A 27,040-nucleotide genomic window follows, 5' to 3' on the forward strand; every position below is an offset into this window, starting at 1 on the left:
CTCAGACAATATCCAAGATAGAAATATTAAAAAGTAAAGTCTAGCCATAGCTCTGTTGTGGTTTTTGGAGTTTCAGAGTAACACTTGATCATTCCTCTAATCATCCCCTGGCAATATGGTACCAGAATAGCTTACATTTTCATTTTACATTTTGGCTCTTTGCTGTCAACAGTCATTTTTCATCAGATAAGACCAGTTTTTCTTCTTTTTATAAATGATAAAGCAATTGAAGGCTGTAAACCAGCATTTCTGAAGGGAAACCCTCATGAAGAGTAGTGTTATTTTTATTTTATTTTGAGTTTTTTTATTTCTCTTTAACTAAAGATCCCAAAATACGACATTCATAAAGTACAGCAATTCTACTCTAAACATTTCAAATTAAAAATGAAAACCATAAAACAATGGACCAATACGGAGAGTCAGTGAGAGAGAGGAAGAAGAGGAGAGCAGGTTAAAAACCAGAATTTAAAAATTCTAAAGTCTGCGTACACAAAAGGGGAAAAAAAGATTGCTGTGGTGGGAGAAGTGCGCAGGATTAAAATTGAGTAATTAGTATTCATTCCTGTATCTCTTTGTACAATTATTACACAAATGTCAATGGAGGATTATGATTTATTTAAAAGAGAACTGTGTTGGTATTTTACTATAATTGTCTAAAACATCTTCTTCTTTTTTAGCTGATATTTCTATAGTAGTTTGTGATAAACCTGAAAAAGCCAGAGTCCTTTTAGAGCATGTAGAGAAAAAAGAAACTCCAGGCTTGAAATCTATTATTTTGATGGACCCTTTTGAGAAAGACCTCAAAGAAAGAGGACAAAAGTGTGGAGTTCATATCCAGGCTATGCAGGAAGTAGAGGTGAGGTTGTTTGCTTTATTTTATCTTATGCTATAACTTTTATGAAATTAAGCAACATTTGCAAAAAAAAATAAGAACAAATTAGTGTGGGTATAATTTTTCTTCATATTCTTTAACACTTTCCCCCCTAAAAGACAAGTGAAATCTAGCACAAGTAGTATAAAATATAGAGTCATAGAATCATAGAATAGTAGAGTTGGAAGAAGGGGCCTACAAGGCCATCGAGTCCAACCCTCTGCTCAATGCAGGAATCCACCTTAAAGCATCCCTGACAGATGGTTGTCCAGCTGCCTCTTGAAGGCCTCTAGTGTGGGAGAGCACACCACCTCCCTAGGTCATTGGTTCCATTGTTGTACTGTTCTAAAAGCTAGGAAGTTTTTCCTGATGTCCAGCCGGAATCTGGCTTCCTGTAACTTGAGCCCATTATTCCGTGTCCTGCATTCTAGGATGTTTGAGAAGAGCTCCTGGCCTTCCTCTGTATAAATGGTTCTACCAAGCCAACAATGGGCAATCAAACATGGCTAACAATAGAAGTAAAGTAATAATAACAGGTGATAACTTTAATTTCTAAACTTCTCATTGCAAAAACTGCTTTAAAATTCTTTTATTTATCCTCATTTGATATTATAACATGATATAAGCAAAAAAGAGACACATTGCAGAAAAGCGTCTGCAGAGAGGATCGTTTCAGATGATTTGAGCAAGAGAACCAAGCCACACATAACACAGGGACGGGACCATGGCTAACTTACAAATTATTAAATGGTTATATTTTTATTAAATTATTTCAGGACTGTGGTCGAGAATGCTGGCATGTCCCCGTGGTGAGTATCACCTGCCCTTTTCCACCCCTTTGTATTCGCTGAGAAAAAAAGTGGGCACAATCTACCATTAATGTTGTCTGTTTGAAATTAATGACAGCTGCCCAAGAGGTCCTTGTGCGTGTACCGTTTCCTTTAAGGGAAGTTGTGGACTGTCCCCAAAGTTAAGAAAATTGACATTTTTGAATCGCTCATAATACAAGTTACTTTTGTATAGCATAAGTGATCATAATGCAACATAGCGTATATCAGAAGTTGTGCATGGGTGTTTGTGCACCTGGGCGCCTTAGTCTGTTTGTTTTCGGAATATTTTAAATTAATGGACAAAGCACGAGAGAGTTAAAATGGGAGCAAAATGGTGGGGTGGGGAATAAGAGGAAGTCTGGTTTTGAGCAGGAGGTAAGGTATTTGGTAAATCCAGGGTCAAATTAAACCTTCCTTACTTCAGTAAAGTGTATTTACTTTGGTGTAAGCATATGCATCCATGATTTGGTTCAGGACCATGATACTCCAGGAGGGGGAATTTAAGCTTCCCTCTTTCCTGTTTTCATCCTAAAATGCCACTCACCACCCACCCTGCATGTGGAGTTGAAAAAGAAAAAAAATGTTACATTTCTTTTTTTAACCCCAGTAGGGTGGGTGGGTGGCATTTTGTGATCATAATGGGAGGGGGAAGCTTAAATCCCACACTCCCAGAGCACCAAATCGGGGCTGTGAGTACTTAAACTGAAGTAAATCACCCAAAATTTTTACCACAAAGTGTCCTTTTCCATTGTAAGTACAGCGGGTAGAAGAAATGGAGTACTTAGCCCTTCCCCTGGGGAGAAGCATGCAGAATCAACTAGAGTACTGGAGGATGGAGTGAAATTTAGTTAATTAGATTTCCATACTGCCCAATAGTCAAAGCTATTGATAAGGGTTCTCAGTTTGCCAGACTTGCAAGAATCCTCATTTGCATACAAGAATCATCAATATGAGGTATAAAACCTTTGGCACACTCGGGACAAAAATAAACGAAGAATAATTCTTTGATGTTACAGAAGGCTGAAAAGTAGCAGTCCCTAACATGGCTGATGAGTCTTAAGCAAAAGGGGGGGGGGGTGTGTGAGAGAGAGAGATAGTGCTGAAGAAAGGCTGTGTTTCTTTGCTCTTATGATCTTGTTGCTCAACCAGAGGTTACTTTCTGTGCAAATGTTGAGGCTCTGAGATGAGAATTCCAAAGTGATAACTTCGAAATAACCAGAGCTATGGATATGAGTGACTGCTCTGCTTCATCTAAAAGCAGCTCCAGAGCAACTGCTCAGCTTCATCTAAAATAGCCTCTATTGTTGGGGACTTTGCATACAGATGGGAGTGATAAAATGAACCATTGTGACCTTGAAATTCCGAAGAACCTATTTTAATTTTTTCACATAGATTATCAGCTGAGAAATACAGCAAAAAACATGGACTCTGAGTAAATGACTGTGCTGGGAATCTAGTGCCTGGCCAATATTAGCCCTGTTCAGAAGTCACCTTTACACTTTGGTCCAAAACATGAGGAGGGAGCGGGATCATGCTGATTAGCTCCACCCCCAGGTCATGTGCACCAAATAACCGTGCCCCCTGGTATCCGTGTGTACAGCGTGGAGACCTGAAGCAAGGGTGTCTTGGCACGTACAGCTGTATGTGTGAAGGCTCCTTTCCTGCAGAAGTCTACATTGTATATGTGGACAGCAGGGGGCAAGTCTACTGGGTGTATGAAATGCCGAGAAAAGGGGTAGTCGGTGAAGCTCTGCTCCCTCCTTGTATGGAGTCATGAGGTTGACTTCTGAATAAGGTTATTGTTAAAATTCAAATAGTTGTAACAACGCTTCTTTGAGGCTGGGATTTACATTCATTGGGGAATAACATCAGTTAAACTAACAGCACAATCTGTACATCTTTACTCAGAAGTAAGTCCTGCTGTGTCCAGTGGGGTTTAACCTAGGATGATAAAACCATTCACACAAAAATATCTTCACATATTTGGAGCAAAATCTTAGGAAAAATGAAGAATCAGCACTAGACATGGTTACACACTATGGAAGAGCATTAAGATTTCTTGCAAACCTGCATTAGAAAGTTAAAAACAGTGTACAAATGAATGAAGATATTAATTTGTCTTATGATTTTTCTAGCCTCCTCGACCAGAAGATCTATCGATTGTCTGTTTTACTAGTGGCACTACAGGTAATGTTTACCACTTTTGTAAGTTTCTTGGACCTTGCAATGTACAATGCTGACATGGCACAGAAATACCATTTAATTCCATTAAAATAATATGTAAATAGATAGTAAATATATGTATTTGGAAGCTATAGTGTATACATGTTTTTTTTTACATATTTCATATGTACCAGAAAGCGTGCAAAAGCATAATGATATAGAAATTAAGAACTGTGGTCCACAGTTATATATAAAAATATAGACAACTGATGTGTCAGTTACTTACATTTATTGATGGTGCTATATAAATAAATAAATAATAATAATAATAATAATAATAATAATTTATTCACTATATTTTGAAAAATAATAGAGATATTTATAATGAATACTCTGGGAACATCATTAGTTTAGTTTAAATCAAATGTGTGGAATGTCTGGTTATTTTTAAGGCAGCATCCCTGCTGACAACAAAAAGTTGTTTTTTAAGCTTCTCACTTAAAATGATCACTGATTTATAATTGCGAAGCAGTTTCAAAAGTCAACTGGTATTTTGTAGTCTGATTGTTTCAACCAGGTAATCCAATCGCCTCCCACCTTTCCAGCCCAGTAGAATGAGTACTACAATTGTATGGTCCAACAAAGATAACTACCATTTCACATTGTCATAATTCAGTGCCTTAAGCACCAAGATATTTTTAAAGAGCCACAGCTATAGACCTGGTTCTCATGTAACGGCAATCACATCAGTCCGTTGGTTTCTGTTCACCACTCTGCCTCAAAGATCATCTTCTTAGCTCGCCGCTCCGACTATGTTACTCCGCTTCTGAAATCTCTTCATTGGCTTCCAGTTCACTTCAGAATCCAATATAAACTTCTCCTGTTAACCTTCAAAGCTTTTCACGGTCTAGCTCCTTCCTATCTCTCCTCTCTCATCTCACACTATTGCCCCGCTCGTGCTCTTCGCTCCTCTGATGCCATGTTTCTCGCCTGCCCAAGGGCCTCTACTTCCCTTGCTCGGCTTCGTCCATTTTCGTCTGCTGCCCCTTACGCCTGGAACTCTCTTCCAGAACATTTGAGAACTACAAGTTCAACCACAGCTTTTAAAGCTCAACTAAAAACTTTTCTTTTTCCTAAAGCTTTTAAAACTTGATGTTGTGCAGACTTCTACTGTTACTTTCTACTGTTAGTTTTTCCCTACCCTGTGCCTGCTTACCCTACCCTGTACCTGTTTGCATTCTCTTCCCCTCCTTATTGTTTTACTATGATTTTATTAGATTGTAAGCCTATGCGGCAGGGTCTTGCTATTTACTGTTTTACTCTGTACAGCACCATGTACATTGATGGTGCTATATAAATAAATAAATAAATAATAATAATAATAATAATAATAATAATAATAATAATAATAAATTCATGTATTATTTAACACACAAATTGGCAAAATCTAGTGGGAGTGAGAAACCATGCTGCCTCCAGCACATTTGTTACTTCCTCTTTCAATTAAAAAGCTACAATTGCCCCGTATGTAGGTTGTTCACGTGACATCTGAACCCCGACATTCTGGGTTGTTTAGGGCTTAAACAACCCAGAGTTAACCAACAAATCGCTCATCCCCAAGAACCCATAGGTGGTTGTGATATGCAGACCAGAATAATGGGCTCAAGTTACAGGAAGCCAGATTCTGGCTAGACATCAAGAAAAACTTCCTGACTGTTAGAGCAGTGCGACAATGGAAACAATAACATAGGGAAGTGGTGGGCTCTCCCACACTAGAGGCATTCAAGAGGCAGCTGGACAGCCATCTTTCAGGTATGCTTTAAGGTGGATTCCTGCATTGAGCAGGGGGTTGGACTCAGTGGCCTTATAGATCCCTTCCAATTCTATTATTCTATGATTCTATGAAATCTTGGCAACTATATTACCTCCACCCCAATCATAGTCTCTGATGATGTTCCTAGTTCACAAGTATCATGAAGTAATGGTAGGACCACTGAGATGACATTATTTAATTTGCTCCATACTCTTTCCCACACCAAGTTCAGAAGCATGTTGCATCCTAGGTTAATAGCCTAATGATCAGGAAGCTTCCATATACAACCACTAGGAAACAGACTTCTAAGGAGAAGAATTTGAGTCCTACTGTGGTACCAATGTTTACCACAGTCATTGTTTATAGTACTGAACATAAAAGGCCTATGACTGTTTCATTTAGTCTTTCTTAAAATAGCTAACAAATGGAGATAGCCCCCTACACCCAAACAACATCCCAGAGTACCTCACGTCAGATGTCTTCCTAATGTAAGGAGACACAACAACCTACTAGACTGTCTTAGGGATGTTGACAAAGCAAAGACTTTTGTATAAAACATACATTCTGATGAAAACAGCATAATAATGATTGTTTCAATAACGGTGGTAGGTGTTCCTCATTATATTGAATGTAGAGTAAAAATCTACTGGAGGAGAATGGATATCTCCAAATGATTAAATAAGAAATTGTTCTCTCATTTCCATAATGCTAATTCTGGCTGGATACTGAATTGACATCAGCAATTCCACCAAGATGACAAAGGATAAAGTCACATGGTATTTAGTGGCAATAGGGTACAGTTACTCTTCATCTAATCATGGTAAGACCTCCCCGCCCCCATCTCCACCTTCCTTCCAAAAGTACCTCTTCTAGAAAGGAGTCATATACAGAGTGGATCCAATACCTGTAAATTGTTGAGACTGATGAAGCTAGCATTTTCTTGTTCTTTTTGGTAAGGCAGGAAGAATCACACAGATAATTTTTACATCTTTATTTGATGCTGTCTTCATTAAGCTGCAAGTCTAACAAAAATATTATATATACACTACACAGTGCGATGTAGTGGTTAGGGTGTTGGACTGGGACTCTGGAGATCTGGGTTCTAGTTTCAACTCAGTAGTGAAGCTCACTGGGTGACTTTGGGACAGTCACTGACTCTCAGCCTAACCTACCTCACAGGGTTGTTGTGGGGATAAAATGGAGGGAGGGATATCATGAACCCCCTTGGGCTCCTTGGAGGAAAAGATAGGATATAAATGTAACAAAATAATAATAAAAATAAATTATTGGCAACACATCCGGATAATTTTTAGGAGTTTCACAAAATATTGCAACAGTTGCTAGTGATAAGGGGGATCGGTTATCTTCATGATGTTTAACTTTAGTTTAGAACTTTCTATTTTGTGTATTAAATACGTTTTTTTTAATTTAAAATATTCCTAGGGTTAGATCCAGGATTTGTCTTGAACATGACTCTGCTCATGGGAAATGCCTCTGCCCTATTTTTGCCCTCTAGATGTGTTGGACTACAACTCCCATAATCCTCAGCCAGCATGGTCCAATACATCTGGAAGGGCCTAGATGGGGGAGGCTGCAATAGCATGCAGTTCACTCACAAATACAGATTTTCAACACTCCTCCATTATTTCTTCTCCACAATCTACCTGCCATCTTAAGTTCTGACTTTTGGATGTGTTCCATACTCCCTGGTCTGTATTAATAAATTATGCATCTGGGGAAACAGTCCTTTTGTCTGTTGTGACCAATCTTACAACCTCTTGGGGTCTGAGCCCATTCTATTCACTTAATCTTGAGTTAGTTGCAGCAAAAATGTATTGGTGGAGGTTATGAAAAAGAGGAAGCTCAACACCTCTCAATTGATGGCTTATTCTTTCAAATAGTATTATTTCCCATTTGGAGAAAGAATCCTTTATTGGGGGAGGGGGAAGCATTTATATTCCATGTTTGCACATCCTCCCATGAAACATTCCCTTTTGTTTTAAATAAAATTATGGCAGCCAGTTTAAACAGCAGTTGGGTACTATCCGTAGCACCAGACATAGTCCAGATCAAAGTCTGTGTTAAGCATGACTGCAGTAATGCTTTGAGTTATGCATAAAGCTGTAACACAAATCAACTTCTGAAAGCATATAAAAGCTGCTTTTCAAGACAGTCTAGGAACAAGCATTTTGATTTAGGGTGTGCTTTCATTGTAGTTGCTGGAGACTTCACAATGAGCCTCCTCAAAGGAAAGCCTTATTGTGCCATGTTTCAAAGCCAAGTAGAAACGTTTTCCACAATGTATGAAGAGTACCAAGTTTTTGCTGTTCCCTGAAGGTGCTTTTTGTGGTTTACTTGAAGGGCTTTTTTTTAACCCAACTTTTCAGTGAGATTATTTCCATGAAAGCATTTGACATTGTTAAGTACTAAACAAGCCTGTTGCAAATCTACATCGTTTCACGGATCATTACATACTAGCTAATCAGGAGGTATTTCCTGAGAGAGTCCAGTGTTGTTGCTGTCTTCTGCACTGAAATTATTATATTCTAAATAGAGCCCAACATTTATGTACATGCCAGGCATGCAGAATATCTATATATTATAATGGAAATTCTGTTTAACTATAGAAATATTGGTGTGAGATTTCAAGTGTTGGTGACAGCCCAGGGTTTTGTTTCTGGGCTTGTACTATGTCATAGTCTTGAAAAGAAAATAGAAACGGGTTTCCATGGACATAGCTTTAGAAACTCTGAAGTGTTTCTTTTATATATTTTGTTCTTCTTCTTCCATCCTTCAGGTAACCCTAAAGGTGCTATGCTGACGCATGGGAATGTGGTCGCTGATTTTTCAGGTTTTTTGAAAGTGACAGAGGTGAATAATTTATTTATTTATTTGTATGCCAAACATTGCCAGCAGAATGAGCTGTATAAATTAATTTGATGTGGAAACACAGTATATAAAACTGCCTCTTCTAGGGATCAGCCTCATCCCAGTGAATCTGGAGATGCTTTGGCTGCCATTTTCAGTCGGAGCAGTATTGAGCCTTTTCTGTAGGATATAGGAACCTCCTGATAAACCAAAATAATTCAAGTCCTCCTTCACAGCAGCACTAGCATATGATGGTCAAGTTGCTGAAGATATATAATTCTCTACTCAGAAAGGATTTTAGAATTTCATTACTGTCCCATAAAAGGATGACATTCCAATTTGAAGCTAATGGGCTGGATCCAGATTTTGTCATGCTTCGAGTAGACCCACTGAAATCAATGGGGGCAAGTTAAGAATAAACTCCCATTGATTTCATGGAGGATTACTCTAAGCACAACTAAGTCTGGATCCAACCCAATATCAGAAACATTTTGGAAAGAAGAAACAAATTAGGTTTGAGACCACAGGTCCTTCAGCTTCAAAATCAGAAATTAGTGCTGTTTATCTAAAATAGGTTAGGCAGCTTTGAATGCTACTCTTCCTACCACATCAACTCCATCATCTGCAAGACTGGGGATGGCTCTTTCCCCATTTTCCCCTGTGTACTTCAGATGAAGTGTGTCACATGGAAGTATGTATAAATGATCATACATTTGAATTATTATTCACAGACGCTTACATGGATAATGTCCTCATATTACCTAAAATACGAAGGAAATGTAACTGTCAAATGGAAATATTTCTGTTTCATTGTTTCTCTTGGTTTTTATCTGAAAATATATAAGGCTTTGGGAAGTTGCAGGAGAAAATAGAATCAATATTTTTTTATGTAAACAGGGCAAAATTATAAATCCGACTCATCAAGGGATTGCCCAAACCCATTTGTTTTATCCATGCTTACCTACATCAGGAAAGGATCAGATTGTTAATGAAAATTTGGTGCAATGAGGAACATTCTCTGTCTCGGGGTTAATGAGTCCAGAAGAAAATCACTTTATAGTCCTGTTCTTAAACCACTAAAGAGGAATAAAAGCCCTGTGTCTTTAACAGCTGCCTGATAAACAGAATTGAATTGATTTAAATTTACATAATCACATTGTTTGCATACCCCCATCCCCAAAGAAACACCCACTATGTTCTGCTCAGGAAGCTTTCTCATACCACTGAGTTAAATTGACCATTGGTCAATTTAACTCAATATCACCAGATAACCTGGTGCCCTCAAGATGTTTTCGAGTATAACTCCTATAATCCCCAACTAACATGACCAGTGGTCAGAGACTATGGGAGTTGTAGCCCAAAACAACTGGAGAGCACCAAGGTTGCCTCCCCCTGCTCTACACTAACTAGCAGTAGCTCTCCAGGGCTTCGGACAAGAGTCTTTTCCATCCCTATCTGGATATGCCCAGGACTGAATGTTTTGCATATCCAGAGGCTCTTTTTCAAGGCTTATGAACCCTGTTAGGAGGGTGCCAAGCAAGCTAGTAACACAATGGTCTAATCTTAAAATCTTGATCTTCTGAATGCCTGCTTATGCTGGAACGAGTGCTTAGAAACAAGGTTTTAATCATTTGCGACAGGAAAGGGCTGCAGCTCACTGGTGGAGCTTTGCATGCCATGGTCCCAGGTTCAGTTCCTGGCATCTCCAGGTAAGGCTGGCGAAGACTTCTGTCTGAGCCGCTGACAGTCAGTGGAGACCAATGGCCTGACTCAATATATGGCAGCTTCCTGTGTTCCTTATCTGTGTGGATGTTAGCACTTGGCTGTGTTGGTTAGTAACTCCTTCAATGAAGAGATGTGCCTTACTTCAGAATATCTCAGGGCTGACAGAAATGGCAAGGATAGTCAACCGAGTGTTCTCTGGGTGTACGTTTGGGTCTGGCACTTTGGTGGAAGGCCATGTTCACTGCCCATCTCTCAGAACACGCATGCTCTGTTCAGTGGAGAGAGCTCCACTGAATACATCCCTGTGTTCTTCACCACTCCTGCTAACATAGTTCCATTAGTGTTGTGGCCTAACACATTACTTCAAACACTGTTCTCTTTTCTCGCTTAATAAACTTTACTCCCTTTGCTCCTCTTAGTGCCATTTTTCTTTTTATTGTTTTATGACTTTCTTGTTGTGTCTTCCTGTCAGTGTTTCTTTCCTTTCTGTCTCCCATGCCCTTCATCTGCAGAAAGTGATCTTTCCGAAACAGGACGATGTGCTCATCTCCTTCCTGCCTTTGGCTCACATGTTTGAAAGAGTGATACAGGTAAGAAACCTGTCTAGACTGACCCGAGCCTTGCGGGGCTCCTTGTTGTGTTTTGTTTTTTCCAGAGTCAGTGGTCTCCTACATATGAGGATGTACACATTTCCTATTTGCCTTTAGCACACATGTTTGAGAGAATGGTACAGGTAAGGTCTTAGAGTCAGCGGAAGTCAACTTTCCCCCCTCTGATAAATAAATCTATAAATAAACTGTAGGCTGATTCAGATGTAATGCTAAACCATAGTTTACCATTAGATGAATGATCCAAGCCTTGTTCCGCATTCACACACTTCCCCCCTCTACCCTCTGTTGAAGCTGTGAGAAGGCGATAGAAAGTTTCTGCTTCTGTTTGAGGTCTTGCCGTGTTGTCCAAACCTGGAGAAACTGTGATTAATCTTAATAAAGATTGGTGGAAATAAGCCAACTTCAACCCATAGTTTATGAAGCTGGCTTGTTTTCACTAACCCATAGTTATGGTTAACCACAATTTAGGGTTTGGAGAATACGATGAACTTCAGTTTATCTAAAATTAAAACATAAGCTTTGGATCTTCTTGTGGCTTTGTTGGAAAAGAGGAGGAGGGGGGTATGCAATTCCAGGGGGGAGGCTATGCTATTTTTGTGAACCGCCCAGGGAGCTTCGGCTATTGAGTGGTATTAAAAAGCAATAAGTAAATAAATAAATAAATAAATTCTCCGTAGTCTAACCACGATTTAGCATTACATCCAAATGCTGCCAATGAGTCCATTGTAAAACCAAAATCACTTGAACTCCAAAAGGATGATGGGACATAAGAATTTCAAGCGGATGGTCCATTCTTAATATTGAAACAAGGTACCTAGCTGGCAGATACTGTCTTTCCAAGCCACTACAGCCACTGCCAACTTGCACCAGCTCCTGCATGGCCCATAAGAGGTCACAGAATTGGATATACCTGCCCTAAAACTAGTGCTGAAACTTCTAGTGGAATTATACAGCAGAATAATGCCTGAATTTTATGAATTATAACTCCCTAAATTTTAGGACTCCAGGTAGTTCTCATGTTGTGCATACCGTATGGAATATGGCCAAGGCTGTTGGAACAGGCTTGTCCATGAAATGCTGCTTGGGCATGTAATTTAGGGTATCACATAAATTACCCACAGATTAGTCAAATAATATTGGAATGGCACACACACAGCTTTTCATCTGAAATAGAATTACAGATTTGACAATACTACTTGGATTATTATTATTATTATTATTATTATTATTATTATTTTATTGTTACTATTTAAAATTCCTTTCCATTTTATTTCAAGAAATTATATCCTGGAGGCCTGCTTCCCCCCTTCCCCAGTGGTTAGCACAGGAAACTGCCCTATAGACAGCCTACTTGAAAATAATGCCAGTAAAGCATATTGGTCTGGATCCAGAAATTAGGTCTGTGTGGATGTATGCCAGGTACTTTTCCTTCTAATGGACTTGTTGCATAAGACATTTTGCTGGATGTGCAAGCAGCCCCAACTGGGCATGCACACGAATTAATATAATTTGTGAACTATGCAGTGGACGATAAAGACAGTACCAATTAACACAACCATAAGGGCGGTTTTTGCAGCAGTCCCTACAAATGCATACTTTGGGAAGGACAGGAGGAAATCGTGTGAACTGACCATTAGTGTTACCCAAATCAAAAAGAGCCTTTCATAAACACCAAAATCCTTAAGAAAGCATCCTTTAAAATGGGCAAGAGGATTAGTGGTTCAGCTAAGGAAATTAATTGTTTTCCTTTGCTTTCCCCAATCACAGTCCGTAGTGTATTGCCACGGGGGCCGAATTGGGTTCTTCCAAGGGGACATTCGCCTGTTGTCTGATGATATGAAAGCTCTGCGTCCAACCATCTTTCCTGTTGTGCCAAGACTGCTGAACAGGATGTATGACAAGGTAAGCTTAACGTTCATAGCAGTGATTAATAGAATCAATGGTGGTTTCCAAGCTTATTAACCTACAACTCTGTTGGACTTCTTGGATAATTCTTTCTGCTTTTTAAGTTCCTTGGCCGCTGCACTTTGCCATAAGCTAGCAATAACCTACTTGTTCAGAGTGTCCCACATCTGAAATGCAAAAGAAATGGGTGGAAATGTAGCTAATTTTCATATCCTTGTTCCATGTAGACAATATAACATATACTTTCTGTTAGCAAAGGTGATGCCAAACTATATCTGGTGTTTGGAAATTGATTGCTCAAACGTGAAATTATGAGGCTTGGCTGTAGAAAACTCTGGACATGGGTTCAGGAATCATGAGAGGACACCCCCCCCTCCATGAATCATTATAAAAAGGGACCCTGGACTGAATCATCTGCCAAGTAGGGGTGGGTGAAATCACCCCCACGTGCCTTGGCGGACGCTTGCCGCTCCTGTCCTCCCCCACTCGTCGGGCTGCATGCACCTCTTCTGAGGCTCGAATTGGCCGAGCAAAAGCTTGGCAGCTGCCAATTACTCTGGGGGCCTCACAGGTGCTTGAGCAGGGTCCATGCTTGCCCCAAGAGTGCCTGACTGGATCTGGGGGAGATGGACTCCTGGACCCAGTCAGGTGCTCACGACATCCCTATTGTCAAGGCAGAATTGATCAAGCCTCAGGTGCACATGTGTGGTAGAATATGTGGTAAAATGGTTGTCTTAAGTTTATCCTGTTCTGGATTTCCAGGTCTGTGCTTGTGCCTTGTTTGTAGGAGAGCTGTGAACTAGGTAGGGTGATGTCCTCATGGTGTCCCAGCTGTCACTGTTTATTGATTGGTGCTTTCCATGCACGTGGAGGCCTTGGCGAGTGACATTGTGAAAGGTGCTTGGTGACATAAATGCCTGAGATGCTTTGGAAATGTGTGTTAGTATTGCTATGTTATCTTTTTATTCTAAGTATATTGTGTTGTTGACTCCAGGCTGGGAGGCTCATTTGTTTGGGTGTGTGTGTGTGTGTGTGTGTGTGTGTGTGTGTGTGTGTGTTAGTTAAAGTATTTTATACTTCTCCTTAACTAAGAAGGCTCCTGGAGCAGCTTAACAGTCAGCTAAACAAGACAGTCCCTACCAGCAGGCTTACAATCTAAAAAGACTACCCTCAAAGAAAAAGGGAAGGGCAGAGGAAGTAATGAAGTATTTTGTAACAGCTGGTGGGATATCCCTGCTTTCCCTCTCATTTCCCTCAGTACAACCTGAAGAATGGCTGTTCCTGGTGACAGTTGAGGGAGGAAGAGCCTTTATGAGGGAGGAATTTCAGCAAGGCTGGTGAAATGGCCCTAATTCCCCTCTCATAACTGTATTACTTTAGGTTCTTAGCATAGCAAGAACACAGGATTGGCAATACTGGGTTGTTTACTTGAGTAGGAAAAAGAACATGTGAATTGCTGTAATCTAATGTGAATGAAGTCTGACTTCTACTTAATGTTTTTTTGTATGTGGAACTGTTTATAAAATAGCTTTTGATGAATATTAGTTTGGTTTGACTGGGAAATTTGGCAGAATTGTCGCTAAAGAAAACATTAATGAAAATAATGACTAGCCACAATTAGCTCATTAAAGAGCTGGGAACTTATTCTTTGCAGCTACCAGATGTTTTTATTCTGTTGCCACAATATCCCAAAGAATTCTGTATAGCTGTGCCAAGCTAATTACACAATAGGAGCCCTCAGGGTACCTTAATCTCTCAATATTTTTCAATGGTTTTGTTTTCTTAGCTCCTTTTCCTTTAGGAGAGAACAAAAGAGAAAGCATAATTCAAAATGAATTGCATCAGAAGAGCTTTTGTTAACTTTTAGCAGTGGCGTAGTTATGATTAATTCAAACAGTTAGTTATACTGCTGGATCTGTGGAGTCATATCTGCATTTGCCAGTGATAAATTTGGTCCTTCATCCTTTGTCATCCATGTAATCTTTCCATTCTGCCCCTTCCCTGCCTTTCTATATTCTTAGATTTTCAGCCAAGCAGACACCCCACTGAAACGCTGGCTTCTGGAATTTGCTGCCAAGCGTAAGAAAGCAGAAGTCCAAAGTGGGATCATTAGGAATGACAGTCTGTGGGATAAATTGTTCTTTAACAAAATACAGGTAAGGATCTGGGCGGGGGGGAAACGGTTCTTGTATTAATAACTCATGATAGAAATGAAACTGACTTTGTTATTCTGTGATTCTATGACAAAGAGTAGTTTAGGTTTAGAGCCTTCCCCCTTTGGCTCATGTTGGATTGGGATGGAGAAATTGGGAAATGGCTAGGCTAAATTCTGAACCAATCTAATTTTCCCTCAGGAAGCCTCTGAAAGCTGCTTTCAAAGGCTAGCGGGAGAGGGGGGATTACAGATGGAGGTTCCATGTGCATGGGATGGGCTTTTTCCCAGCAGTAGTTTTTACAAGGGAGGCCTTTCAATGCAGCCCTCTGCAAACATAAGAAGAGCCCTGCTGGATCAGACCAAGGGTCCATCTAGTCCAGCACTCTGTTCACACAGTGGCCAACCAGCCATTGGCCAGGGATGAACATGCAGGACATGGTGCAACAGCACCCTCCTGCTATGTTCAGCACTCTCATCTATTACATGTCAAGTAAAATATTGCTTAAGGTGACAACTAAAGTGTCATGAGTATTTTGCCATTTATTGACCATTTTGTTTTTATACAAACTCACAACAACCTGAGCTGTGAAGCTCACAAAAATGTTCCCATCAATGTGACTAACCCAGAAAATTATCAAAATAATAAAAAACAGAGACTCCAAACAGGTGCCATTCTTATGGAATCCCTACTCTCTTATCATGAACATCCCAATAGCAAGCCATGCTGACTTTCCAGTTGGTTTGTGTGCACACACATTTCTAGAATGGATGTGAGTTTCATTGGCAAGAATCCATAGATGGTTAAATTAAATGACTATTGGTTACTTCTGCTGCTGCAATTCCATGATTGCTCCTCAAATAACAACGAAGGAATGACAATAAAGGCTATTTAAAGCCGATTAAAGTTAGCCAACTTTGATGGGACTTCCAATCAGACTAGTTACAAAGATTGTTCCTGTCTTTTCGTGGCTCCATGACTGTCATCAGATAGGTTTTTTTAAAAAAATCCTCTCTCGCCTGCTTAGATGAAATTTCCAATCCATCAAATGCTGCTCAACCTATGCAATATCCAATAATTTCCAAGAAACTTGCATGAAAGCAAAGTTTGGTGAATATACAAGGGAGCCAGTGTGGTGTAGTGGCTAAAGTGTTGGACTGAGAGTCGGGAGATCCAGGTTCTAGTCCCCACTTGGCCATGGAAACCCACTGGGTGACTTTGGGCCAGTCACAGACTCTCAGCCCCACCCACCTCACAGGGTTGCTGTTGTGAGGAGGATTATGTACACCACCTTGGGTTCCTTGGAGGAAAAAAGGCAGGATATAAATGCAATAATAAATAAATAAATAAAATTAAATAAATAAATAAATAATATATAATAATTGAGTGTAGATAAAATAAGAGAATGAAGAAGAGTTTTACTGTAACTTCAGAAAGAAAATAAGTCATTTAGAAATAATGTTGAGAATAGCATGATTAAGGAGGATCTGATTCTGCAACAATAAAAACTGTAAAAAAAAACCGCACCCAAATCCCAACTATGTCTGGTAGCAGAAAGAGAAACACAACCAGGAGTCAATTAAATGAAAAGAAACAAAAAAGAACCTGAAGGGGAAAAGTTTTTTAAAATGGACATCTTAGAGAAAATCAACTTTAAAAATAGAGAAGTCGTCAAAGAACAAACAAAAGCAAGATAGTCGGAGAGATTAGCAATTAAAGATGGGTAAGATCTGGAACTAAAAAATATAATTATTTATCAAGATATAAGTGGTAATTAATACCGAAAGAACATGTAAGACTTCCAAGTGACAACAAAGTGTAAATCTAAGGGATCACAACAGAGTAACTAAGGGGGCACAAACAGACTGAGGAAATGAAGCCAAGAAAGACCCATTAATAGAAACTCAGTAGGAATGGCCGGGCAGATCAGGAGCAAGATCCTCTTCAAAGTCTATCAAAAGTGCCCACAGACATTAATTAAGGCTTTACTCATTAACTTTTGCTCCAACCAATTGTGTTTCCCTCTAGAAAATGGTAATTGAGAATTAGAAGCAAGGTACTGAGCATACAATTTATTTGACACAAGAAAAGGGATAAACAGAATGGCTTATGGCATGCAATCCCAACTGATTTTGTGAAAGGTCTCCCACAGTAAAATAATTTTAGACTATCAGCAACACTTCTGCTTTAATTTATGTTCAGCTGGATGGCACAGAGTGACATGTCACTTTTATTTTTAGCCAGGGAAATCAGTTGTTCCTATAATTCATGAACTGCTGCTCACCCTCACTCTGTAACTGGCAAGAATAGATATTGAACTGTTCCAAGCAGGACATGGATTCAGAATTTAACGAGGGTATCTTTGGCCACCTTCTGAATGTATTTTCTGGTTCTGACCTGGAAAATGAAAGTCAAGGTGCTTACAGTAAAACATATTGGTATATTAATAGAATGTGTGACAAAAAATATCAGCAGGGGCTCCTCAAAGCAGCTGAACAAATTGGAGGATTTCTATAGGTAGCTATGTAAGTCTCTAGTTATTTAGGCATAATAGTTCAAAACTGGCATCTTACCTTGGGCTTGAAAATAAACAGATGACTAGCATAGTTAACTGCAGAATGGAATCCCAACAACTGGAAACCTGCTGTGGCAGGATGGATACTTCTTATTCCCACCCATCCAACCCACCATGTTGCTCCTGGTAGATCTTTCAACTATTGTAGATGTGCCAGTAAGGTGGGGATTGATGTGTCATTCCCCCATTATAATTATTGTTAAAAAAATTATGTGTGTAGCAAGGACAGAGGTATTAGTGACTCTTCCTAGGGAGAAGAGTGATTTTTTATATTGTGGGGGAGGGCAGAGATTTAGAAATAGAGGAATGAATGATAGGGTTAAAGTAGAGTCCATGTTTTTGAATCTCCTTTGGATGCAATGGGTAGGCTGGTCTTCGTGTAATCTCAGACAAGCCTAAACCTGCTGTGCTGATCTGTACAATACAGGATGACTTCATTATGCTGTATTTCAAAATTCTAACAGGCGAGCCTTGGTGGTTGTGTTAGGATGATTGTAACAGGAGCTGCTCCTGCTTCTCCCGCTGTCCTGGGTTTCCTTCGAGCAGCCCTAGGATGTCAGGTATGTTGCAGCTATGCAGTTACTCAGATGCAAAAAAAAAATCTGTCTAAAAGTTCTGCTGCTTAGAGAACAACAGGTTGTTAAATATCTATCTAACAATTCTATAAGAACAAGACACCTACACAATCAAAATGGGCTTTATTTATTTATTTACAACATTTATATACTGCTTGACATCTAGACAGATTCCAGAGTCTGGAACAATAAAAGATAAGAAGATAAAAATAAAACTCCATATTAAAAATTGTTATTTTTAAAAACAGAATACCACTAAAGACTGTGGCATATTAAAGCTCTACTATACATACTAGACCTTATTAGATATTAATATTAAAACTTCTGATATGCATATCAGAACTCTGTTTTTGTGAACCGCCCAGAGAGCTTCGGCTATTGGGCGGTATAAAAACCTAATAAATAAATAAATAAATAAATAAATAAACTCTATAAAGAGGTATTTTGTTTAAAACTATCAGTCCCTTTTAAATGTAATATCCTAATGGCAAGAACCAAATCTGAATTTGTGCCTGGATATTAACCAAGTTGGCATGGAGAGGGTCATTATAGGCCAATCGGGCCAAATTATTAATGCCTCTCACTCATGACTTTGGGGTGGGGAGGAATTCCTAACAGATCAGTGCACTTGTATTCCCAAGATGGCGCCATCCAAGAGCCACCATTCTAAGTAATAGCGTGAATATATCCAAACTCCTTAATTCTGTCAGGAATCAGGAAGTCAAGCTGGCAAAGGCATTGAATCAGAATGGTCCAAGGATTCCCTCTGCTTTGGCAACAGCCTCCCTAGGCTCGGCAGTGACCTGTAGTACCAGCCTAGACTAATGGCATCATTGGGAAATGCCAGTAATTCTAGTCACAGCCAGCCCCCATTGTTCTTCCTGACCAGGGGTACAGAATCTGAAAATGTGCCCTCACCGCCCACATCTTCCCAAGGAGATTGCACGAAGGAGGAAATTCTTCTTCATCTCTAATGTCAGGAATCAGAAGTTCAATTTGTACAAAACTGTAATGTATAAATAATTATATAAATGTGCCTCCTAAACACAATGCTTCAAAGAAAAAGACTTTATTGCTTGTTTCACTTTCTAGACTTCAAATAAAACACTAAAATTAATTTTACAGGTTTACGAAGGCTATGGTCAAACAGAGTGCACGGCTGGTTGTACCTTTACTACTCCAGGAGACTGGACGTCAGGTACTAGATAGGAGATCTAATTCCAGTTTAAAGTAGAAATTAATTTGGTCATGTAAGCTTGAAAGCAGGCCACAATTGGCTAAGATGTCATGTATGTGCATGCAGGAGAATTGCATGTGCAATCACAGTGCATACTTTGTTGTCTTTGGCTAGAGATGTAAAATTTCTGGAAATTGTGAGATCATGGGGCAGGGGAAACCATTCCCTCCCGTTTTCGGAAAATAGAAAAATAAGTAATACTTACTTTTTAGTGCTTTTTACAGATCTAAAGTCACTTTGTTGCTTTAAGACAGCCTTCCCCAACCTGGTGCCCTCCAGATATTTTGGATTTCAGCTCCCATCAGCCTCAGAAAGCATGGCCAGTGCTTGGGAATACTGGGTACTGTAGTCCAAAACATCAGGAGAGCATCAGGATGAGAAGGGCTGCTTTAAGAACATAAAGCAGCCTTTCTGTTCCTGAAGTTATTTTATATATAACTTACAGTAGTTTGCTTATAAAATTATCAGTTTATTATAAAATGTTTAAAAGTAAATTCAATTAATACATTTGTAATTATTGTCTGAATAGATTAGAACTATATGAAATGACTGCCAGAGCATTAGAAATACAGACTCTATAAAACAAAACTCAAACCATCAAGAATGCACATTTATTGTCAGGAATGCACAATGGTGACTTTCTACATGTTGGGAAACTGAGCATAAATGTCTATCAGTAAAATATACTTTAGGACAATAATTTTAATAAGGAATGAAAGAAATAACTATGCTGGGAATCTTACAGAGAGGATTAAAAAACATTTTTCTACAATAGCTTCATTATTTCCAGACATTTTACATCTCTAGTTTATTTATTTATTGCATTTATATCCCACCTTTTCTCCTCCAAGGAACCCAAGACAGCATACATAATCTTCCTCTCCATTTTATCCTCACAACAACAACACTGTGTCCTACGTAAAAGTGTCCTTATTGCATATTTTTTAGAAATCATTTTGTGGGCGGGTGGGGGGGGAGTAAAAGCTGGGTAAGAATGTATAAATACTGTGCCTTAAATTCTGAAAGAAAATAATTCATAATCCAAAGCTGTTTCCAATGTTTTTGGGGAAACTCCAAAACAGTCCTCAGGGGGCAGGAGGGGGATTCCCCCCCCCCTAATTTTTCTGGGCCTTCACATCTCTATCTTTGGCTCAGCAGTTTTCCTTGCCAAAGAGGTAAGCAACTTTTCAAAACAATCACTAGTTTGTCTTTTCTGCAGTGGGAACCTCAGCTGTGACAATGTCAATGAAAGCTCAGTCCAAGTTTTTTTTTTTTTTTTTTTGGATCCCAGTTTAAGTACTTACAATAAATTATGCCCCATGGGATTGTCCTGAGGGAAGGCCTCCTTCCTCCACTCTTTTCACTGCAGGGAACATTAATTTTGCAATTTCTTTTTCACTAGCTTAGCAATAAAACATGCATATTACTACTTCAGCAATGTTGAAATAGTTATGTAATAATAATCTGCTGAGTTCATATTACTTTTTTTAACACTTAAAAAAAAAGACAAAAATCTTTCAATGTAATTTGCAGGTCATGTTGGAGCACCTTTGCCCTGTAATTTAATTAAGCTGGTGGATGTTGAAGAACTGAATTACTTTTCTTCCAAAGGAGAAGGAGAGGTAACATATTATTATACTCATTGCTGTTTCATCTGTAGTTTTAAAAACCCTATGAACCATTTCTTAGGGGCAAGATCTGTGTCTCACCTACATGAGGTAAGATGGACAGCAAAGTTGGTTGCTCCAAGGCATGACTAGAACTAGCTCTGATAATCAAGAAGTAAGGCAAGTCGGCAAGTCAACCATTGCATCTCATTCTTTTGAGTACTGGTGGCCCAACTCCAATGCTTGATAGTGGCAAGAATTATTATTATTATTTATTTATATAGCACCATCAATGTACATGAAGCGAGAGGATCTGGGTGGAAGGGGCATGGATTGCTTCATGGCACACTTATGGTGCAATCCTGTGGTCCCCGAGTAGGTATCCCAGGGTCCATAGAATGGTGCAGATCTCCCCCTCTGCCTCTACCCTCGCAAGCTCTCCCCTTGATGGCACAGAAACTTCCATTGCCCTTGTTGCTTCACCATTGATGCTTTAACAGCAGTACTATCAAAATGTCCCTGAATCTAGTGTACTGAAATTCTCTCCAGCCATTCCCCACCTTCCACGCTGCCAGTGGAAATCCAAGGCTGGCCTTAGATTTGGTGTTCTTCTGCCATGGATTCTCCCTCCCCTGCCCTCTTTGCATTGCTCTGTTAGTAGCTTTTTAGGATCAAAAGTCAGACGAAACCAGGCACAACTCTACACACAGACCTGGTTCACACAATCACAGACGGGAAATAAGCCCCCGTGCCAGGGGAATTGAAAGACCATAGTTTGGTATTTGAACAAAAGAGTGTAATGGGTCAAAATGATTGCTTGACGTTCCTTAATAGTGAATGTCTCTTTATGAGAGCTAATTTTAAAAAGATGCTACCAAGATTGCTCTTGAATGTTCTGAATGAGAAATGTAACACACCTTTCCTATTCCCACTCAACAATCCCAACTAGGAATGATATAAGTAAGATGTGTGTTTCCGGGGGGCGGAAGAGAGAGAAAGAAGAGACTTCAGTTTTGGAGAAATAGATAGGAGTGGGCAGAAAGTAAAACTCCAGATGTTTTGGACTTCAGCTCACAACATTCCTAACTATTAGCCATGCTGTCAGGGGCTACTGGGCATTGAAGTCCAAAACATACCTCTTGCACACTCCTGCTGGAAGTCACAGCATTTGGGAATGAAGCAGGGCACATTTCTCTGGAGAGCTGAGGTAGGAGCAATGGACTTGTCTTTTTGGAGTATCAAACTGTCTGTCTCCACCTATGCACAATTCACATCTTACAAAATGCCTTAAGTCACCAATGATCCCTCCTGAAACCAAAAATGTGTAAAAACCCCCCACACACACACACACATAGAACTTCTCACCCCTGAAGGAAGTGAGATGCATGTGACAGTAACTGAGTTCACCAAACATGATAACACACACTCAGGTGTTAAGTATGGTTTGAGTGTGGGTTGTCACTGAACCATGGATTGTTGTTGAAACATGGGTTATCGTGTTGTCTAAACCCAGCTGTGATTACAAATGGTTAACCACGAACAACCACAATTCACAATCCAACAACACTTTGAGTTTTTATTCTTTTTTGATGCTTCTGAATAGTGCAAATAAGTTCCTCCCTTCACTTAGTATTACTTTATCCCCAGCCCTTTACAGCTGTATGTAAATTAGCCTATATGCAGTCTTGCCTTGTTAATTCCGTTGTATGTTACTTACTCCACTTCAGAGATCCTTTTGAAGGGCTGAAACATACAAGGAAATTGACAACTGAATCTGTGATCTTGCACACTTGCAAAAGACCAGAAGGGGGGAAATAACCCCATTTGCACAATTCTGAGGCACTGTTGTTGTTTGCCAGGATGAGGAGACAAGATGGTTTGTGCTGCAAAGGACACTGGGATATGTGGAGGGAGCAGGCTGGAGGACCAAGGGGAAAACAAGCCATGCCAAACTGCCTCATGCTCAATTGTCTGTAGGGGGTAACATGGGTTAGTGAGTGAACAACCAACCCACAGTAGCCTATCCTCCAGATGGCTTAGCGTTACATGTGAACCAGTCCAGTATGTTGTGTTGACTCAAGTTACTATGGAACACTGCAGTTTAGTAGAGTATGACACTGTCAGAATGACATTGCTCAGGAGACAGTCCAGGCCGCTCTTAGAATAGAGTCCTCACAGGTAACAGTTATGCTTCTGGAACCCAAGTTCAACCCCCTCCCCAAGCTGTGTGCCTGTGAAAGTCTTCCCTGCTGCACTACAGCTGTGTCAGTGCTGTATAGTGCTGCTAGCCTTGGGAGGGTAATGGGAGCCAAGAAAGCCAGCCAGCCAGCCCTCAGTCTCCTTTTAAATAGTTACATTCAAGGACAAGTGTTTATAAAATAAAGGTTTCTTGTGTGTAAATAATATTGTCCTGCCCCAACCTCCAGGGTGAAGGTCTTGATGATACTTAATGTACCTTTTCATCATTTCTGTGAAATCATGATAGATTAGCATAAGCCTATTGAAACTGAACTTCACCCCCAAAGTTTACCAACAATTTGATCTCCCTTGCAGATCTGCGTGAAAGGTCCAAATGTTTTCAAGGGTTATCTGAAAGATGGAGAGAGAACCACTGAAGCATTAGACAAGGAGGGCTGGCTCCATACGGGGGATGTTGGAAAGTGGTTACCGGTACGTCCAGAGCTGCTAACTTTGCATGTAAGAGGGACCATAATAAGACTGCAGTGGACAAGCTGCATCTTTGCACAGAACAGTCCCATGTACTTTATTGGGACTTCGAAGGAGTCACTGAGTTGGACATTGATGTTCATGTAAGTTCATGAGTACAGTGGCAGACTAATGCTTGGCTCCAGCATCTTCATTGCACCAGAGAAAGGATACCGCTGGCAGAATGTGACTTCTGCTTCCTCTCCCCTGTAACCTCCCTGACACATCCCCTAAATCTGGAGTCTTGGGAGACCCTCCGAAGGAGATGTGGTGGGTGCATGGAGGGAGGAGGAGAGGATACAGAAGACCATCCCACCTGCGGTATCCTTCCACTGGCAGAAAAGAGATACTGGATCCAACCTTAAATGTATAGGTGGTGCGATACTGAAATCTAATAAGAGTCTGTGTGGTGTGGTTGACTTAGGATGATCACAGTGAAGGAAGCAACTATCGTGGCTGCTCCCCCAACGTGTGTTGTGCATGTGATTGGGTTGCCGTCTTGTCTGAGTGCAGGGGGTGATTGTACCCACCCTACAACCACTACTGCACATCATAGGTTGAAGGGTGGGTACAACCCCCTCCCCACACCACCCATGCTGCAGCGCAGGGAATAATGAAAATGGCAGTTGCATGCAGATCACACATGGGAGTGGGAGAGCAGCCACGATGGTTGCTTCCCCCATTGTGATCATACGAACCCAGACAGCATATTAGACGTGGATTAGGGAGATCTGGCTTCAAACCTCCAAGTTCAAAGTTACTGGTTGACTTTGGACCAGTCACTATTTTTCAGGCTAAACTGCCTCACAGGGTTGGTGTAAACTCATTGGAGGAAAGACAATGACATAAATATGATTAAGCAAAATAATTTCTAGAGTGGTGATCCTAAACACACTTACAAGAGAGTAAGGCCACAGCTAGACCTAAGGTTTATCCTGGGATCATCCAGGGTTCGCCCCTGCCTGAGCACTGGATCCCCTGTGTGTCACCTAGATGAACAGGTTTGATCCCTGGACAATCCAGGGATAAACCTTAGGTCTAGCTATGGCCTAAGTCTCACTGAACATAGTTGGATTTTCTTCCCTGTAAGCAAATATAGAGTTGTGTTGAAGATCAGAAGCCATCTTCTTCTTGTCAGCTTTAAGAGTCAACAGAGGCATGTCCTTAGCTTCTCTTGCTAATTCCAAAATTTGAATTCTGCTCCACCTGCTCAGGAGGGCTACAGCACACTATTATTTATTTATTTATTTATTGCATTTCTACATTGCCCGATAGCTGAAGCTGTCTGTCCGGTTCACAAAAAAATCAAAACCATAAGTACAATTTAAATTATAAAACTTAAACCACAATGTAAAAGCACAGTATAAAAGTAAAATATCAAAGTAAAACCAGAATAAAACCAAGCAGCAATACAAAGATTTAAAATACAGATTTAAAACAGGGATGTTAAAAGACTAAGATGTTAAAAAATTCAAATACTGAGAAAATAAGAAGGACTTCACCTGGCGTCGAAAAGAGTATAACATAGGTGCCAGGCGAACCTCTCTAGGAAGCTCATTCCAGAGCTGGGGTGCCACAGCAGGGAAGGCCCTTCTGCTGGTAGCCACCTGCCTCACTTCCTTTGGCAGGGGGCTCAAAGAGAAGGACCCCCGAAGATGATCTTAGGGTCTGGGTAGGTACATCTGGGAGGAAGCACGCCTTCCGATAACCTGGCCACAAGCCGTTTATGACTTTAAATGTGAATACTAGCACTTTGAATCTGGCCCAGACCTGGACTGGCAGCCAGTGAAGTTAAGTTGCCCTATAATTTTTCAAAGATTGTTGTTGTTTTTACTCACAGAATGGCACGTTAAAAATCATTGACCGAAAGAAGCATATATTTAAGTTGGCTCAGGGAGAATACATCGCACCAGAAAAAATTGAGAATATCTACATTCGTAGTGAGCCTGTCTCCCAGATATATGTGCATGGAGATAGCTTACAGGTAACACTATTCATTTCATATTCCTTGAAATTTGGTCAATTTTTTATGATTATCTTGTAATTTGAATGCCTCAAACATACCTTCCTTGGAGTTCTATTTAAGAAAAAGCCAGGTATTATCTTCATTTCATTTAAGGACTGAGTTTGCTTCCAATGCTGTACTACTTCCATAACAGGATTTTGCACAGTTGTTTACATGTCTGAAGGGAAGTGGAGACATAATTGTTTTGCTTTGTCTTCCATGCATATGAAATACGGGTACAGCACACATGGATTTGTAATTTCAGTATAATGTTCAGTATAATGTGCACAATGGATATAGACTGATGGTAAACTGATCTGCTTGGCAGGTATGTTCATTTGCTAGACATGGGTTTTAATAAAAGGATCACTGCATTAGCTTGCTGGAGCCTGAGGCATGAACCATTCTGTGATACACAGCAAGCTATCTGGAGTAGGGCACATTGTTAATTACAGACTCGATTCATATGTAAAGGCCAACTATGGGTTAATTAATTAAGCCATAGTTGGTTGGGGCCACTAGTGAGTGGCTGCCTCCCACCTGCCCACTTGCTATTTCTGCTTTGTATTCAGTTTAGAAAACAACTCTGCTTGATGTACAAACCCATAGCTCTGGATTGTTGACGCGAAATGATCTAGAGTCTTAACCCAGCAACAAACTATGGGCTAAAACTCTGAGTTGTTTCCTCCTCAACAACCCGGAGTCATGCTTACTTTTGTGTTGTTCTAACAATCCATGGGTTATCATTGCATGCAAACCAGATCTATCAACAAGCATATCCAGAGATGCCGCTAGGTCATTTTAGACCCTGGATGTAATGGTCTTATGGGAACCCCCTTTAGATGGCCTTGTGTATAACTTCAGCTGTGAAGCCCACAATGAACATTTCTCTTGTCCCTCCTTCCCCACTGCAATTCCATGCTTTACAACTGATTCTATATTTCTATACGTTAGAACAAAAAATGATAAACTGTTTGCCAATCCTGATTTTTTTAAAAAATACTACTACTACTATGAGCATACGCAGTTTTCCATTTCAGTCTCACTTAAATCATAGCACTATCATGACTACAGGTATAAAATAAATTTGCCTCTGCTGCCTTGATACTAAAGTTTAATTGGGAAAAAGCACCATTTTGTTGTAGATAACAATAATATATTTTAAAAGTAAAAATAATAAGATGAGCAATTGTGACCATATACATGCCTAGCTGCCCCCTGATTATGAGAGGGTTTTAAGAAGAAGAAGAAGAAGAAGAAGAAGAAGAAGAAGAAGAAGAAGAAGAAGAAGAAGAAGAAGAAGAAGTAGTAGTAGTAGTAGTAGTAGTAGTAAAATAATTCTGTGGCAAGGCAACCAAGGTCAGTCCTGCTGGGCTCCAGCATGCCCATGCCTGCC

The 27,040-nt window shown here is 40.0% G+C and overlaps 1 protein-coding gene across 4 annotated transcripts in view; it reads left to right on the plus strand.

Annotated features, from left to right (window-relative positions):
- The window catches only part of ACSL6 (acyl-CoA synthetase long chain family member 6), a 90,703-nt gene that overhangs the window by 54,243 nt on the left and 9,420 nt on the right, over positions 1-27,040 (plus strand). For 3 of the 4 annotated variants that reach the window (XM_063120708.1, XM_063120712.1, XM_063120711.1), the window contains exons 7-18: positions 678-856; positions 1,648-1,680; positions 3,837-3,888; positions 8,475-8,548; positions 10,926-11,003; positions 12,649-12,783; positions 14,808-14,942; positions 17,979-18,074; positions 19,215-19,287; positions 20,860-20,948; positions 23,487-23,603; positions 25,480-25,623. In XM_063120708.1, coding sequence (XP_062976778.1) covers positions 678-856; positions 1,648-1,680; positions 3,837-3,888; positions 8,475-8,548; positions 10,926-11,003; positions 12,649-12,783; positions 14,808-14,942; positions 17,979-18,074; positions 19,215-19,287; positions 20,860-20,948; positions 23,487-23,603; positions 25,480-25,623 — 1,205 coding nt within the window. Of the gene's footprint in view, positions 1-677; positions 857-1,647; positions 1,681-3,836; positions 3,889-8,474; positions 8,549-10,782; positions 10,861-10,925; positions 11,004-12,648; positions 12,784-14,807; positions 14,943-17,978; positions 18,075-19,214; positions 19,288-20,859; positions 20,949-23,486; positions 23,604-25,479; positions 25,624-27,040 lie in introns of all 4 variants that reach the window. The other variant, XM_063120709.1, reaches the window with a different exon arrangement.

The sequence above is a fragment of the Elgaria multicarinata genome, chromosome 3 (assembly GCF_023053635.1).
Source record: "Elgaria multicarinata webbii isolate HBS135686 ecotype San Diego chromosome 3, rElgMul1.1.pri, whole genome shotgun sequence".
Taxonomy (NCBI): domain Eukaryota; kingdom Metazoa; phylum Chordata; class Lepidosauria; order Squamata; family Anguidae; genus Elgaria; species Elgaria multicarinata.